Consider the following 16,824-nt stretch of genomic DNA (forward strand, 5'->3'; position numbering starts at 1 on the left):
AATTTAAACATGAGAACAAACTGCAGCATCCATACTCAGAAACAGTAAATCTCTGATGATTGGATGCTGAACTCACACCAGAAGGAAGATAACTCAGTTGTTTCCTGTCCTGTCTGAGTTTACATACACACCTGGCGAACCCCTGTTATTAAATAGGACAAACTGGGCAGTGATGTGATCCTTTCAAAATAATTCTACTGGGTCTGATTCAACAAGCCCTTCTAGCAGAAAGGAGCACAGTGGGGGGGGGGGTTTCTCCCCTTCTCTCCACTGTGCTTCCACAAAATTACCTCAGAGGGGTCAGAAGAACACCCAGAACAGTGCGTGGCAGGAGGAGGGGGGCAATCGTTCCGCCTGGCAGGCTGATGTGCTTCTGCTAATGAAAGGGTTGCCATTGTGCTACATGGAATTCCTCCCTATGTTTCCAAGTATACTTTTCTGCCACACAATGGCACTATTTCAGAGACATGGAAGTGGGGCTTTTATAGTTAGTGGTCTGGTCCTGTCCTGTTAGAAATATCTGGGGAAATGATTCAAGAAACTTAATAATCAACAGTGCTTTGCCAAGAGATCCATTAGTGCTTCTACTTGAATTGCTGGGAAAGGTAGAGTTGGGAAAAGTTTTAAAACCTTTATTTATCATTAACATGTAAAATGCAAGGGGTTGGATGGTTATAAAACTTGAAAAATAGTTTATGGACAGTAAAATATTAATTGGACTTCCTTAAATTTATTTGCTTCTCCTCCTGCACATATGTTTATATGATTGCCTAGTTTTAGTTCCTTTGTTTTCTTCTCCCTAAAATTATTATTTTTTAAATAACAGGACTTAGGAAAGCTAAGAACATTTTTTTCTGTCACCATTCCAAGTTAGTTGCATTTATACAAGTAATCTCCCGAAAAACCACAAAGGATCTGGTCCAATTACTTGCAGAGGTATATTCCTTTGGTAGAAATGCTATCCCAAGCTTAAGCCTTTTTTAACATTTTGAACTAGTAAGAATAATCATAGTGTGTGTCAATTAACTATTTGCCCTATATCAGAAATACCATTTTGAAAATGAGATGCTACTCTACTACTGGATGTTTAGTCTGTACACAGCCAACTATGCAAGAGGAATCTGGTGCTGTCACATGCAGAGACATTTGTTACTCTGAAGGTAGATTTTTCTGCACGGACACAGTGTACTTGCAGCTAGATTCAGCCGCATCAAGCAAGACACTGATATTCTTATCTAGCAATGGTCAGCAGGGCAACCTAGGCAGGTTGGGAGCTGTGCCCCTAGCTTCCTGACACTGAGAGTGTCTGACACTAACCAAGAGGGGAACGAGTGGGTAGTTCAGTGTAGGAACGTGGTAAGAGTGTTGGACTGGCTGCACTGCCCCATTTGGAAGCCAGACATCCATCAATACAATGTTGTTGTTTAGTCGTGTCCAACTCTTTGTGACCCCATGGAACGGAGCACACCTGCAATGTTAATTTAACCCCCTGCAATGTTAATTTAATTAATACATAGTATTAATTAGAGGACTCTTGGGAATCCCTTCCAGCTCTGCAATTCTATGATTCTATTAAATAATACTAATAATAATGTTTTTGTTTAGGAAAAAAAAATCAGCCAAAAACGTACAGCAACTTAATATTATAAGTCTGTTGCTACAGATTAGCAAGAATTGAGGGTGGTATTCAGCTAAGTTTTACTCAGAGCACACCCACTGAAATTAATTAATTAACTTAGGGCCAGATTCAACTTAGTAGTCCCACTAGCAGAAGCCCCTGCCCACATCACACAGACCCAATTCCAAAATAGCTAGGGAGTATGTGAGAACCTTCAGAGCAGTGCATGGGCTGAGCAGACGGCAAATCGTTCCATCAGGCAAATAGTCTGATGGAACACAGTCGTGTTCATTCATTTCAATTGATCTATGCTGAGTAACTCCTGCCCGCCTAGCAGTTCGAAAGTACCCCTAAGTAGATAAATAGGTACCGCTTTATAGCGGGAAGGTAAACGGCGTTTCCGTGTGCTGCACTGGTGCTGGCTCGCCAGAGCAGCTTCGTCACGCTGACCACGTGACCCAGAAGTGTCTCCGGACAGCACTGGCTCCCGGCCTCTTAAGTGAGATGAGCACACAACCCTAGAGTAGGACACGACTGGCCCACACGGGCAGGGGTACCTTTACCTTTACCTATGCTGAGTAAGGCTTAGTAGAATGACTTCAACTCCCACCAGTTTCCGCCAGCAAGGCTAAGAGCCAGGAACACTGGGTGGTGTAGATGCACATATGGAAGAGCACAACTTCCCATCAATGCAATAAAAGTAATTTAGGAATGTTTCTGCTACAGCTTGCACTATACAGCGATGTCATACCAAACTGGATAATCAGATTTGTGGTAGAATCTGAATGGCTGTTAAAATGAAAACTTCCTATCGCTGCTGAACTTTGAAAAAAACTTATCATGCCACACAGCCAACAATTCCCAAACGGTGAGCATTAGATTTCTAATTCTACCCAAACAAATAATTTAAAGAGAGACACAAGTTTCCTAACCCCAATTTGTGTAATTGGTGACTTCAAAGCTACTTTAGAACTGCTTTGGAGCTACTTAAAAGAACATAATGCTTACGAGGGTTTTGTATTTTCACTGTTGAATCTGGGTCAGGATGCTGCTTATGTATCACTTGAGTACAAATCTGCTCAATAAGTATCTAGGGGGAAAGAAGGCATTATTATTAGGGCAAAATTCAAATATTTAAAAACACGTTACTCTGGTGGGTGCATCTTATAGGTAATGATCCCTCAAAGAGTTATTTCCGTTCATAAAATGTTTCAAACCGCTGCGTATCTCTAGCAGGACTAAACATAGAAAAGAGTGGATTGAACTGAGAAGAAATGTTGCTTTTAGATGTATAGCAAGCACTAAGAAACGTTAGTTACTTTAGAAAATGAGTGTCTAAATAACTGAAGAAGTATGCCCACATCAGGTAACTGATTATATATATATATATATATATATATATATATATATATATAATAATTTTTTATTTGTTTTCAATGACAATCCAATAATAGCCTCATTATAACAATACCAATTTATAATACAATTACTAATACCAATCATTCAAATACCAAATTATATAATTTAGGTGCCCCCGCCCGCGTGCTAGAATTGATGTTTTGAGGATTTTCTTTATTTCTGCGTTCCAAAATCTTATTAATTTCAATTACATTCCAGTCATAATAATAATCCCTTATACAACAAATGAAATATTAATAACTTATATCTGTGTTGACACATTAAATTATTTATAAAACAACAAGTGAGGCATTCAAACTATATCCTTATTCTTCCTGTGTGGCAGTTATTCTGTCTGTAGTGTTTCTTCCTGTCCTTGTAAAATGTTATGTCTATCTTTTTCCGGTTGTTGCTGTTATCCATCATGCCTCTGGTGAAGCTCATATCCCATTGTTATTTCAGAAATTTCTTCATTGCTCCACCCCGTGCCTACATCAAGTAACTGAGCAAGCTTAATAGCACTTACTCGTTGTATCAACAGAGTGGACCAAAGTAACAGAGCTGCCTACTGAAGAGCTTTGCAGTCTCATTCTGTGATGTCAAACATCTGTGATGTCAAACATCCTGTGATGTCAAACATCTCAAACTACTGTCACACATGTCAGAAAAGCGTTCAGTGGTGGCAAGGCATCACTTTTGGCACAGAAGCCCAAAAGCTCATTTTGCAATAATGTCTACACCATTGGGGGGGGGGAAGGATTTTAATTCTAGTACCTCAAATAGCACATTATATGTGGTCATGGTTATTAAGCTTGTTTGAAGGGTGAGCCTCTCAGCCAGTAGAGAGAACAGTCCATGTCCAAGCATGATTTCAGCTTTTCTCCTAAAATTATACATAAAGGGGGGAGAAGCACATCTGTTAATTTGTACGTTACATTTCTGAAAAAGTAACTTGATCAAATTTGGGCCTAGTGTGGTTTTGAGACTGGAATCCCCCCCCCCCCTAGAAATACCCCAATTTATTCTGCTGTTTTAGCTTATGTCTGCAGGGTTTTGGAGGCTATAATTTTAGTCCACTATGATAATCAAAAACAAAAAGCAGAAGCGGGAAAGGGAGAATCTTGAGTCTAATATAATAAAGGGTTGAATTGCCTACAATTTAAGTTCACAAAATAACGAGTTAACAGATATTGATGTGCATAAGACATATTTGTTTCTTCTGAAAATTTAACAGCTACATTTAACAACAGCAAAAATATTTCCAATCCAGTGATAAAACAATTAAGTCTGTTGTTGACTCCCCCTACAGCAGTATCACCAAGTAATATATACAACCCAGACAAATAATATTTAAGGGCTTGTTTGCCTTTTGTGATTCAAGTTCGTGGGGAATCTACCAAATACTTACTTGGGTGCCAGATGCTTTAAGAAGTACCCCAACACTTTCAGAGCTTGTACCCGGATCCCTTCACTTTTCGATGCAAGAAGTTTATAGACAACACTAAAGAAGAGAAGGGGCAAATAATTCCATGAAATAAGTATGCCTAAAAGTCAATAAAGTGCTTTAGGGTAATTTTAGCTGGATTTGTGCCAAAGAACAGGTAAATGAATACATTAATGTTTAAATTGACATAACATATATCAATAGAAGATTGATTGGAAATGAATTTAGAAGATAGTATGTATTTAAAAAATACTAATACTAGCTTTCCGAAACATCAGTTTATAAAGAACACAATCTTTGGGCGAAACAGTATATTTGCTATTCATTCCTTTCACTCAGTTTGCAGTGTAAGAAAACACATTTATTAGCACTTCTACATTCCAAGTGACAGACTAAAAAGCTCTTAAAGGATTCAGTCTCATGTAAGAGAGAAACTTATGCTAACAGTAATATTTGACATGTGTCCCTTGCTAGTCATTTATGACAGCTTTCAGAAGACGGGGGGAAACAAATTCTGTCATCTGACATCCTTTTCTTTTTTACTCACACACTATGCTTGAAATTATTACATAAAAAGGTTAATTCTATACATATTAGAATCCTAGCAGAGCTGTCTTGTATGCAGTGTTATAGATGTGTGTATTGCCCTTCTGTGTACATAGTTTGGTTTTTAGTCCCTCAGTTTCATCTCTTTAGTCAGATTTTAAAAAAAAACACAAAACCTGGTGTTCATTTTTATTTAAATATCATTTCTTATCAAGTGTAAAACAAGCAGGTTATTTTACAACATATGTAAAGACTAAAAGCGGCTGCCACCATTGTTTTTTTCACCACAACTGACAAATTCCCAACCAGAAAAATTGCATATCCAATGTTTAGCAAAATACTACACGAAAGGAAAGACTTATCTGAATTTCTAGTCATCACAAATTTGACAGGAAATTATCATTATTCTGTTTGAGTTACTGCTGTGCATTACTGCACATACTGCTTAACATGATTGTGTGTTTTTTCCTCCAAGCCATAAGAGGAGCACACATGCACCAAGGGAACCATGTTTCATTGTGGAGCCTACCAAATTTACATAGGGTGCCAGATATCTATTGCAGTCACAATTTATATTGTGGCCTTTACTATATTTAAAGAGTGAACACGGTAAGTATGAGCTAGATTGAAATTCGGTTTAAAACTATAATCTGAAGGTTTATACACTAAATAACTGGCTGCAGGCTGGAGAGACCTTGTATATCTGAATCCTTGCTGGCTGAGACTTTTCAACACCACTCTGTCTCTTGTAGACAACCTGCTGTTCCTGCTTTCCTGCGGGAAGCACTAGCCCACCAAGTCAAGCTTTCTAGCCTCTCATCCGATTCTAATGGGAAGCCTCCGTAGCCAAGTGAAAAATGAATCTGCTCCTTCTGTCTGCAACAAGCCCAGATTGATTTCTGCTAATTTTCAAAACCAATGGACCTGAGGTGCATCTCAATCAGTAGATAGAGATATACTTTACTATAAAATTTCAAGTCTATTCAATTTCTTTTTTGTTTAGGAAGACAAAGCTTTGTTCATTTATATGGCTTTCTTTAACACATCAGGTCTTTATGCAGGGAGAAAGATTCCTGACCCATACTAGTTACAATCATATGACAAGAGGTAGGGTGGTAATGTTGCCATTTTCAGACTACATATGTGCACATGCATCAATCTGCATTACTGAGCTTGCAGATAAAATAAGAACTAAAATGCAACCACAACAAAGTAACTACCTTCTCAGCTAAAATCAAGTGGCCTTCACAAGGAAGCTAGAAGCCGGAACAAGCAACACCTATACATTCCAGTACTCTTCAGGTCATGGGTAGGCAAACTAAGGCCCGGGGGCCAGATCTGGCCCAATCGCCTTCTAAATCCAGCCTGCGGATGGTCCGGGAATCAGTGTGTTTTTACATGAGTAGAATGTGTCCCTTTACTTAAAATGCATCTCTGGGTTATTTGTGGGGCCTGCCTGGTGTTTTTACATGAGTAGAATATGTGCTTTTATTTAAAATGCATCTCTGGGTTATTTGTAGGGCATAGGATTTCGTTCTACCCCCCCGACCCCCCCCCCAAAAAAAATAGTCCGCCCCCCCCCCACAAGGTCTGAGGGACAGTGGACCGGTCCCCTGCTGAAAAAGTTTGCTGACCCTTGCTTTAGGTGCTTTGATGGTTATCTTATTTACCTGATTAAAATGTGAAATTATCAGTTACTGATCACACATATAGGGAGCAGAAGAAGCTGGGTTTTTTTAGCCAAACTGATTTGCAGATATGGCAAACTAGGTAAGTACTTTTCAAAAAGTTTTCTTGCACCAATCATTCCCACTGGAATTCTTCTTCTCTGAGAACAAGTTTAAGTTAGGCAGATATTATAGATCATATTGATATGTCCTGCACAGGTGAATGATTCAGCTCAAAACAGCTGTATACAATTCAGTTTTATTCTTAGGTACTTCTTAGCAGATGCCAATATTTTTTTTTCCTGTCCTAAGGAATGAATGTCATCAAGTGTGAGTGCTCTGCACTAAAGAGAGGAAGAATAGGCAGAAGTGATAAACCATTCATTTGCAGCCACTTTTACCAAACTGATCCAGCCTTTGGAGAAGCAATTTTAATAAGATGCAAAGATTGTGAATGCTCTCATAAAGTTTGCTTTCAGAACTGATCAACCAGACCTGCTGTGATAATGCTATTATTAATCTCAAATACAGCAGACAGGCAATTTTTGAGGAGCTCCGGATAACCAGACACAGCAACATGCATGCTATATACCTCTCTACAGATGAACAAATCTTTTCAAAGTGACATTTTGTCTGGTACTTCCAAATGCACACAAGTAAGGGAACCCCCCCCCCCACACACACACACAATGCTTTGTTCCTGGGTAACAGTGTCAACAGCTCATTGGAAAATGGAAATATACTGAAAAGGAGAGCACAGAGTCCATTAATAAAAGGGCCCTTAAAGGTGTGACAGTCTGCAGTATCTTAACTCTCAGATTTTCTTTAAAAACAACAACTGACCTTTATTTCCAAACTACAAATATTAAAAAACTTTTTTTTTTTGCATATGCTTAAGTATAAAGAACATTTAACTAGTCATATAGCTACATGTTAAGAATATAAAGAGAGCAGACTTCTTACCATACAATTACATCAAAGCTGTATACATTTTTAAATAAAAAACACACACATCAACAAACGGGAAAATAAGTGATTTCTCACAGCAAACTAGCTGCACACATACATTTACCCTATGCTAGCTAATAAAAAAGGATTGCCTTTTCCCACTTAAGTAAAAGCAAAGTAATACATAGGAGACCTCATATGATATTCATTATTCTGAGTGTTTTATTAGTTTCCAGCACATACCACATTACCATACAAATGATCACAACAGCCAGCACCACAAAAAAGTAGCCGTAAAGAGAAGGAGAAAGCAATTATGAACAAGAACAGGTGACTCTTGAGGCAGGAAAACTTGTAATGTGTAATATGATATAACCCAAGGTTAACCAATAGTTGTGACAAAACATATGAAATGAGAATGCTTTTTTATATACAGCAAATGAATTACTGCTCCCAAAACTGTTCTAACAGTAACTCTCTTATTTGACTCCTATGTTTGCATTCTCTCCTGGCATCAACTCTGAATTAATTTTAAGTGAGAAAAGGTCCAACGCTGTGGCCACCCATGGAGCCATAAACTAAATGGTGACATTTTCAAACCAAACTGGAGTATGAACCTCCAACTAATATAAATAGTTGAATGCACAAGTAGGAGGTGGATAAAAAAATCAACACACAGTGCTGGCTGAAGGAACACACAACTTCAATAAAACACATCAAATGAACAACAAGAGTTTGTCATTTAATGAGTATGGACTCAGGTGTGGTAGCACAAGTTTGAGTGGTGCTCAGCCAGTCTACTGAACAGAAAGTTAAGGAGGTGCATGGCATTAAGCAGAATCAGGCAGCTCAAGAACCACTGCTTTATGCACAGACTGAACCTTTACCAGTTTAGGTACACAAAGCCCCACAGCCCCATTTTCTAAACAGATGGCCCTACAATGACCAGCTGGCACACCCCACCAAGAGTAAGTGGGCAAGAACCCTCTGCAGTCAACAGATGCTTCACCCACAATAGGCAGCTTGAGCCCAAACTGCACATCACGTTGGCCTTACTTTGAAGGCTTTTATGGGTGCCCCAGGCTCTGAGTTTTCATTTAAACAAAAAACCCATGGTATGTAAATCCAGAACAGAGTTTTGTTGCAGATAGTGGTTTGTGTGGAATAAGAGAAAACCCACATTTGGATGACACACTAAGTCAAAACATGGCTTAGCTCACAGCAGTGCAGCAGTATAGCAGTCACAATTTTCTCTATGGCAGCCCACATGCTTGCATATTCACATGGCTTGGGAGACGCCCAATATTAATAGCTCCCCTATCGTAAATCTGGAGTCATTACACATTTGCCTGTAATATGTTTATACAATGCAAGCACAACATTAACTGAGATGAGAAAAATCAGAGGAAATTACTCTGCAATGGAGACTCTAACGGTATCCAAATTCAAGTAGGACTTCCAGTGGCAAATAAAATGATACGAATACTCTTATTTATGGCTGTTTTGACTGAAATGTAACTCTTACCGTAATCCATTCCTCTGATCAAAGGCTGGGATCACAGAGCTGGGGTGCTCTGACATAAGGGCAACAAGTAGCTGTAGGACATCCATTAAATTGTCATCCTGTTAAATATAAATGGAGATCCACATTCATATAATCATTGAATTATCAGTGCAATCTTCCAGATAAGAGAATATAGAATTGTAATCCAAATAAACTTTGTTGAAGACAAAGAGAGAGAACATACATAAATAATAAAAATATTGGATAAATATATGTGACTGGGGGCATGACTACCAAAAAAGCCCAGTATGTTTGATCCAGACTTCACCATTTTGCCAATTCTCTCCCTACACCCCCTCCCACCATTTTTCACACTGCAAAGGAGGCTATTCCAGCCTTCTATGGGGGCTTTTAATCTGGATCCAGTTCATTCCAGGACTGCTTAACCTGAAACAACAACTGGACAACCCTAACAAGAACTCAGAATTCACAAAGCAGTACACTTACCCTGTGTGAAATGGGGCATTTTTATTTTTAAAAAATGCATGAATAGTAGCTATATAGTTTTATTTACACACACACATGCACACATACATGTCAGGATCTAAAAAAACCCAAACAACTTGGTATCTTTCAACAAAAAACACCACCAAGCAGAAAAGAACTTCAAAAGAAACTTTAATATAGAACAAGTGGAGCGGAGTAGATCCCACCAGGAATACCCGAAACTCTTAGCTATGCCTAAAGTAGTTATTTGGATTCCAGCCATTATATACCAGCTTAAGGGCCCACCAGTTTTGATAAATAGGGAATGGAGAGTTGATGTCAAAGGGAAAAAATTACACAACTTCTGTATTTCAGCTTTTGTAAATTCCACTGGTATCAATGAGTCAGCCATGAATAACTAAGTGCAATGCTGTTCCTGCTGAATTTAACCCTAACTCTGAAATCACTTATGTGAAAAATGTCCCAGTGGATAATTGGAAAAATCAAATACACAAACTATTTCAAGGCTGCAATCCTGAATTTGCAAGATAGGCTCTGTTTAAGGTTTCTTTCAGTGTGAAACTGTTTTTTATATATAGCAATCACATTCGGATCTCATGGATTACGTTGGATATTGAAAACAGCATTTAAATAAGAAATCAATAGTGTATAGAAAATGTAACTTGCAAGCTATTTGGCAATTTAAAAAAAAAATGGTACTTCCATTACAGAAATAATAATTTCTTATTACAATCCAGGAATAGGTTAAGAAATGGAAAAACAATAAAACACACTCCAAGAGGTAAAATGACATTGGCTGTTTTTTTATGCAAAGTAGGCAACCATCAAAAATCCTTATTTACATATTACAATTTTGCGTAAATAATGTATTCTCCAGATTTGTTTAATTTTTAGGTATTGCCCAGAAAGTCATTTATTGAATCTCAAGGAGACAGTTTTGTTTTCAAGTGCAATCTCCCAGCATAAATGCAGCTATAGGTGAAAACACAACAGAGGGGGGAAATCTATACTTCTCAAAGAAAAATTCAATTAATTCTTTATTCTACCCATTTCAAGCACCCTGAAAGAAATTAGTTTGGTTAGATTTATGTTCCTATTTCCTAACTCTTTGATGTTACATCTGGCATCAAGCACTTGCCTGGTGCTAAAATATGAAGATGTAGATATCCCCTTGGTAATGTTTATTTCCAAGTATGTTTACAATCTTTGCTTAGAGTTGATTAGTGTGTTTATTTTAAAATCCACATTTAGAAAGAATTATTTTACTTAAAAAACAAGATGGGAGGAAAATTACTTGAACCACATAAAACAGCTTTTCATACGTGCAGCTTTGCCATCTGTTTTCTACACCAACTCTCCTCAATATATCAGTTCAATGAACTGAATAGGAAACTATCAGAACTTATTACGTTAATGAACTTCAGTGCACCATTGAACAGGTTTCTTAAATCATCACTCACTATTTGTAGTTTCCACCAACAGTTGATTTTATGCTTCTTATTTAAAGCCATCTTGTGGCGAGAAGGGCTGTTTTGTTCAAACAGTTGTTGGAAGCAAAACAGTTAAAATTAAGATTACCTCATGCATGGTGAGGAGATAGTTGAGGATGCCCTGTAGTTCATCTTCTTTTACTCCATGATCCTTAAAATATAAAATAAAATAAGTGGCATAACACAAACAAGTCATGCATATAAAGCATCTTGAGCTACTTTATGGGAAATGATACACAAATAGAATTAAATAAATTAAACCTAACAACGGAACACAAAGGGTACATTCTAGAGAAATGCCTGTGAAATCAATAGGATTCACAAACAGAACTTTTCCAGTTTTGCACCACAAGATATAAACCCTCCAGGAACTGTTCCCACATATACTCCAGCGTTTTCATGCTTAGCCCATAGCCGTCAACTTTTCCCTTTTCTTGCGAGGAATCCTATTCAGAATAAGGGAATTTCCCTTTTAAAAAGGGAAACATTGACAGCTTTGGCATAGCCTGTATATTATTCTTTTATATCTCAGTCCTTTGGCCACTTTGTCATGAATGAACCTATTAACTTTGAGGAGTTGTGATGGCAGTTGTGGTCTAAGTTAAAATAATAATAATTTATAGCTATAATTAAGAATGTGGCACGACTATCACACAGGCCTGTACCTCCTAGAAATTAAGCAATTTACACCAGTAGTGTTTGCCAACTAAATGTGCAGTCCTTTTCCACAAAAAAAGCAACCTCTAGTTTTACCACCATTCACAATAAATGCATTTCCTATGTAATACCAGGGCCCACGAGGCAAGATCTTCAAAATTATAGTTCACTAAGACTAAGCAATTTGCTAGGCCTCAGCTCCAGTACAAGATCTGAAACCCAAATAGCCCCCTTCTTCCTCCTCTCTTGGAATAAGTCCATCCAGGTTGGAATAAGTCCATCCACCTCCTTTCTGCTCAGCACAGAAGAGTTCTTTGCAAAATAATCAGCCTTCAGGGGAAGAACAGGATCAGCCTGACAGGAATTTTATTTAAATGTTTCTGTTCTAGTGTTTTGATTGAAAAGACCCAATAAAGTTATTTATCTCAAAATTATTAAAACGAAAGACTCCTGCAGACCCCTTGACACTTAGTTGAGTAAACCTGTAAACCTTGAGTGCCAGAGGGGGATGCAGCTGTACTAAGAGGAGGAGATAAAAAAGTTGCTGCAACTTACATTCTTTTCTCGGTCCCTCACCCACCTTCCCAGCTAGCCAGAGGCATCAGGTCTCTTTCCTCCCTCTCTGGGATAAGCACTGTTTAAGCTTCAGCACAATGCAAGACACACTGCAGAGCCCAGCCCCAATTTGTAGACTGCTTACCTTCATTACTAACTGCTTAACGAACATCAGCAAAAAGGCTCTCAAGGAAAAAATTTCTTTCTGATTGGGTCGTGGTCCATCTTAATTTAAAAGAGACATGTTATATACTTCACAGCTTGGTATTAATTTTGCTATTAATACATTAACTCTGAACATTAAATCATCCTCCACCTCCACCACCCAAAAAACAAATTGAGAACACACAGATTTACAGGAAAACATCTGCTCACACTTCTCTGGATCCAGCCGCCAGTTAATAAGCATGTTCTGGATCTTCCATCAGCATCTGGCAAATATTTTCTGTACCTACTGTTGTGTTTTCACCTAGCTACCTCACTGAAAAGGACACCAGCATCAGCCTTTCCACTGAAGTGGCAAGACCCTGTTACACTTTATTAGGTCATCTTTTCCTTTATAAACACCTCCATATCTCACAGAATGGAAGAGGTCTCTAGGGATCCAGGAGAGGGTAAAGTCTCACTACACTCTTAACAAATTCTGCCCCTACCAAGATCCACAACATTATAAAAAAAAAAAACCCTGTGCAATTGTTGTGGTACACTGTTGATGAGTAGCACTGGACTTTTCGCATACCTAAACCTTTTGGAATAATTCCGCTGCGATCTTGAGGATTCACCACCCAGTAGTAGTACTTCAATGTGTGCATAGCCAGGAGAACTGTTCCTACTCGTCGAATTGCATTGTATATATTGGCTGTGCCAATGAATTCGGTAGATAAGTAAGTGTACAGGATCAACTGAACCTGTATCAGACAATTGAGAATAGAAATAGGTTATATAAGATGCCATACACATGGCAGGGTGAACCACAAGCAACTAAAGGTTGGGTAATTCCAACTAGTAAGCCTACAATACTGCACTCAGTGATGCTTACTTTTCGGTAGACATGTACAGTAAGCGTGCAATGTACGCAGGGGTTATGTTCTTTCTTATTTAATAGTATTTGGTTTGAATTGTGTAAAGGTAAAGGGACCCCTGACCATTAGGTCCAGTCATGGCCAACTCTGGGGTTGCGGCGCTGATCTCGCTTTATTGGCAGAGGAAGCCGGCGTACTGCTTCCAGGTCATGTGGCCAGCATGACTAAGCCACTTCTGGCGAACCAGAGCAGCACACGGAAATGCCATTTACCTTCCCGCCGGAGCGGTACCTATTTATCTACTTGCACTTTGACGTGCTTTCGAACTGCTAGGTTGGCAGGAGCAGTGACCGAGCAATGGGAGCTCACCCCGTCGCGGGGATTCGAACTGCCGACCTTCTGATTGGCAAGTCCTAGGCTCTGTGGTTTAACCCACAGCGCCACCCACGTCCTTGAATTGTGTAGCACTAGGTTAAACAGGTGACCTATAAATATACATAATAAATAAAAGGAAGCTAAGTAAATTCATGTGTAAAGGAAATATTCCCTTAGAACTAGGGTCTAAGATGTCTACAAGACCTTAGATACTTTCATGCCATCTCCATGAATTGAAAATGTTTTACCTTGGCTGGAGTATGAATCCATATTGCAGGGTTAAGGAGAATATGATCACACAGTTGCTTCAGCAAGGGCACACCATTGTGCAAATTGCTCAGATACTTAGCAAAGGCAAGACAAAGTTCAAGAACAGCTCTGCTAATGTGTGCTTTGGAAGACTGCAGAAAGAGAAAAGGAATGTGTTTAAGACAACATATAGATAGTGATTTATGTGACCAAAACATGAAACATGTTTAATGCAGATTAAAAGAGAGAGAAAAGCAAGCAACAGGCTTCATTTACCTTTTCAAGACTGTATCCTATTACAAGGAAGCCCTTACAAGAAAGCATTTGTTCTTGCATAGCAATTGAGTTCTTCAGCAACTCCATGATGAAAGCCAACAGAATGGAACTGGAAGACACATTGAATTGAAATACTGCAGTTTATAGTGTTTAATAGCAGATTAGTACATTAGACTTGTAATAACAATCTATTTCCTCAATTCACATACTACTTTTTGAACATTATTAAATTTATGCATCCTATTAGTTTGTCTTCAGATCCCCACAATCACCCAGTGGTGATTGCTGGATTCAAAGAAATAGAAATAGAGTACATCACAGTACACAAAAAATGATACATGATTCAGACGGCAGTATCTAGGTATATGAGAGGTGTCCCATGTTTTAACAAAGCAAGGCAAATCTTGCTCTGCAATGGGGTTTTATTTGTGTTAAATCCATTTGGACTTGCTTTGTAAACATGTAAGGAATTAAAATATTTGTCTTGTAACAAATGGTTGTAAGAAGGGATTGCTATAACAGGATCATCATCTCTGGATTTCAGTTCACTAGTTCACTGTTCCCATGCAGTGATCATCAGCAAAGTCAGAAATTACACTTCTGTAAGCAGAAGAGGTTTTCTACTCACTAAAGAGCACTTTTGTATCATAGACAATTTACTCTCAGTCTCATTAAGTCTCCTAAAGGACAACGGAAGAGTGCACAGGAAGTAAGAATTGCAAAATCATACACTTCCAATTACCTCCTTGATTTGTTAATATCTGAAGCAAGGCTCAATGATTGCAACGACCTTAGAAATCTTAGGTAACAGTAAAAAGCGTAAAATCAGAAAATTGAATTGACAGGCAAATGACAGTATAAATAGAAGGCATGGGCAAGGGATTTACGTAGCTGTATTTTTGAGGAATTTTAAGAGTCACACTCCACATTCCTAACATTTTTTCCTTAACCTGTTCTTTCTACAACAGATAGAAATAGCAATACTTTGAGAAAGATACTGTATAAAACACACACACATTATAATACAGGCACCTTTTATGGCTTTTACCACAAAACATCATCATTAGTCGTCTGAAAACACCTAGCCTTTCCTTTTGACAGTCCCATAGTGAAGTTGAAGTAGTCTAGATATACAAGACATCTTTCACTGATCAAGCACTGGGCCAGGAAGATAAACTCTCCTTGGTTAGAACCAGCAGCCCTGTAAAAAAATAGCCCCCACCCCCTTGACAGGAAGGAATTCATCCTCGAGAAAGAGATTTTCCATATCCCCACTACTCCATAAATTACATAGCTACTGAATGATGTACACATTTGTGTAGAAGACCTGGTGCCAGTAATCTTGACTTCATCTCAAGGTCTTCTCTGCACAAGAGATTTAAAATGATCTAACCTTGAAAATATAAATAATGTTCCCAATGCTGCAATATAATTGCATTATTTGGAGGTAATTTCCCCCCATAAGGGGAAACTTCCTCTCACAACATCTTCACCTTGGCTATATTTAGATGTGCATGTCAATCATTTAGTGTGCATTTTATTGTCAGCTTACTCTATCTAGAAAACACTTCTCCCAACTTAGACGGCAGAATAACAGTTAATAGGCTAACTGAAAGGTCAGGCATAAGAAATTGTATACTACTGTAGAGTGCTAGTTTCTCTAGAATGCAATAGACATCGCAAAACAAATTGGCAATCTGAAGAGCAAATAAAAGGTCTTACCAAACAGTTGTGTCAGGTTGATCCAATGAATATTGCCTATAGTCCAGCTGTGCAAACAGAGGAAAAAGCACCTGCACTCCTCCAATTGAATGCATTGCACTTTGGATTGAATGGGTTATGACTGCTTTTACATCCTGTTAATACCAAGTTTGTACAAATTACAAATGGATATTGCATTTGTTTAACTACTTTGAAGCATTCAAAATGTGACCTGAATGCTTCAATAGGATCTCTAAAAATTAAACGGTTACCTTGTTGAAATGACACAGAGTGTGGGGGAACTTAAAGATGTGTGACAATAAACTTCAAAAGAAAAGCAGTTAAAACAACTTCAGGAATGGAAAATCTATCAGAAATACAAAGCACTGGGCCTGTTCAGCTTTGAGGAAGGCAGAAGAGAGAGCGTTATGACTGCACTCTACAAAACAACTACATTTGGCGACTGAGCAGGCTATAAATCTAAATAAATAAACAAAACAGATGGACCTGAGTGCTTTAAAGGACTCACAGTCAAACAGAACACAAAAGTATCCAAGGGAAAGAAAACAAAGGAAATCCACTCCTCCTTGAAGTTGAAACCAATGCTAAAATACCTGCAGCATGAGGGCATGTGGTGAATGTACAAAGATGGAAGGGTTATCCTTGGGTGATGATTCTAGGCAGAGCTGTGCATCTGTAGCCCTTGGATTGTACGTAAAGGCAATACAATTAGAAAGTTTCCCGTCATACAGTAACAGTTTGTGATGGTCAGCAAGGAAGAGGTCACTTTCTCCCTTGAATTTAAAAGTTCCCTAGAATAGAAACAAAAGGTAAAGTAGGTGAGAATCCAGTTGGAAATAAAACTTC

The 16,824-nt window shown here is 38.4% G+C and overlaps 1 protein-coding gene across 1 annotated transcript in view; it reads right to left on the reverse strand.

Moving 5' to 3' along the window:
- The window catches only part of LRBA (LPS responsive beige-like anchor protein), a 357,313-nt gene that overhangs the window by 298,741 nt on the left and 41,748 nt on the right, over positions 1-16,824 (reverse strand). The window contains 11 exon segments of the mRNA XM_079990486.1: positions 2,627-2,708; positions 3,791-3,899; positions 4,425-4,517; positions 9,147-9,244; positions 11,211-11,273; positions 12,480-12,559; positions 13,074-13,242; positions 13,980-14,132; positions 14,257-14,365; positions 15,979-16,112; positions 16,572-16,769. Of these exon segments, the coding sequence (XP_079846612.1) occupies positions 2,627-2,708; positions 3,791-3,899; positions 4,425-4,517; positions 9,147-9,244; positions 11,211-11,273; positions 12,480-12,559; positions 13,074-13,242; positions 13,980-14,132; positions 14,257-14,365; positions 15,979-16,112; positions 16,572-16,769 (1,288 nt within the window).

This window comes from Podarcis cretensis, assembly GCF_951804945.1.
Source record: "Podarcis cretensis genome assembly, chromosome: 9".
Taxonomy (NCBI): Eukaryota; Metazoa; Chordata; class Lepidosauria; order Squamata; family Lacertidae; genus Podarcis; species Podarcis cretensis.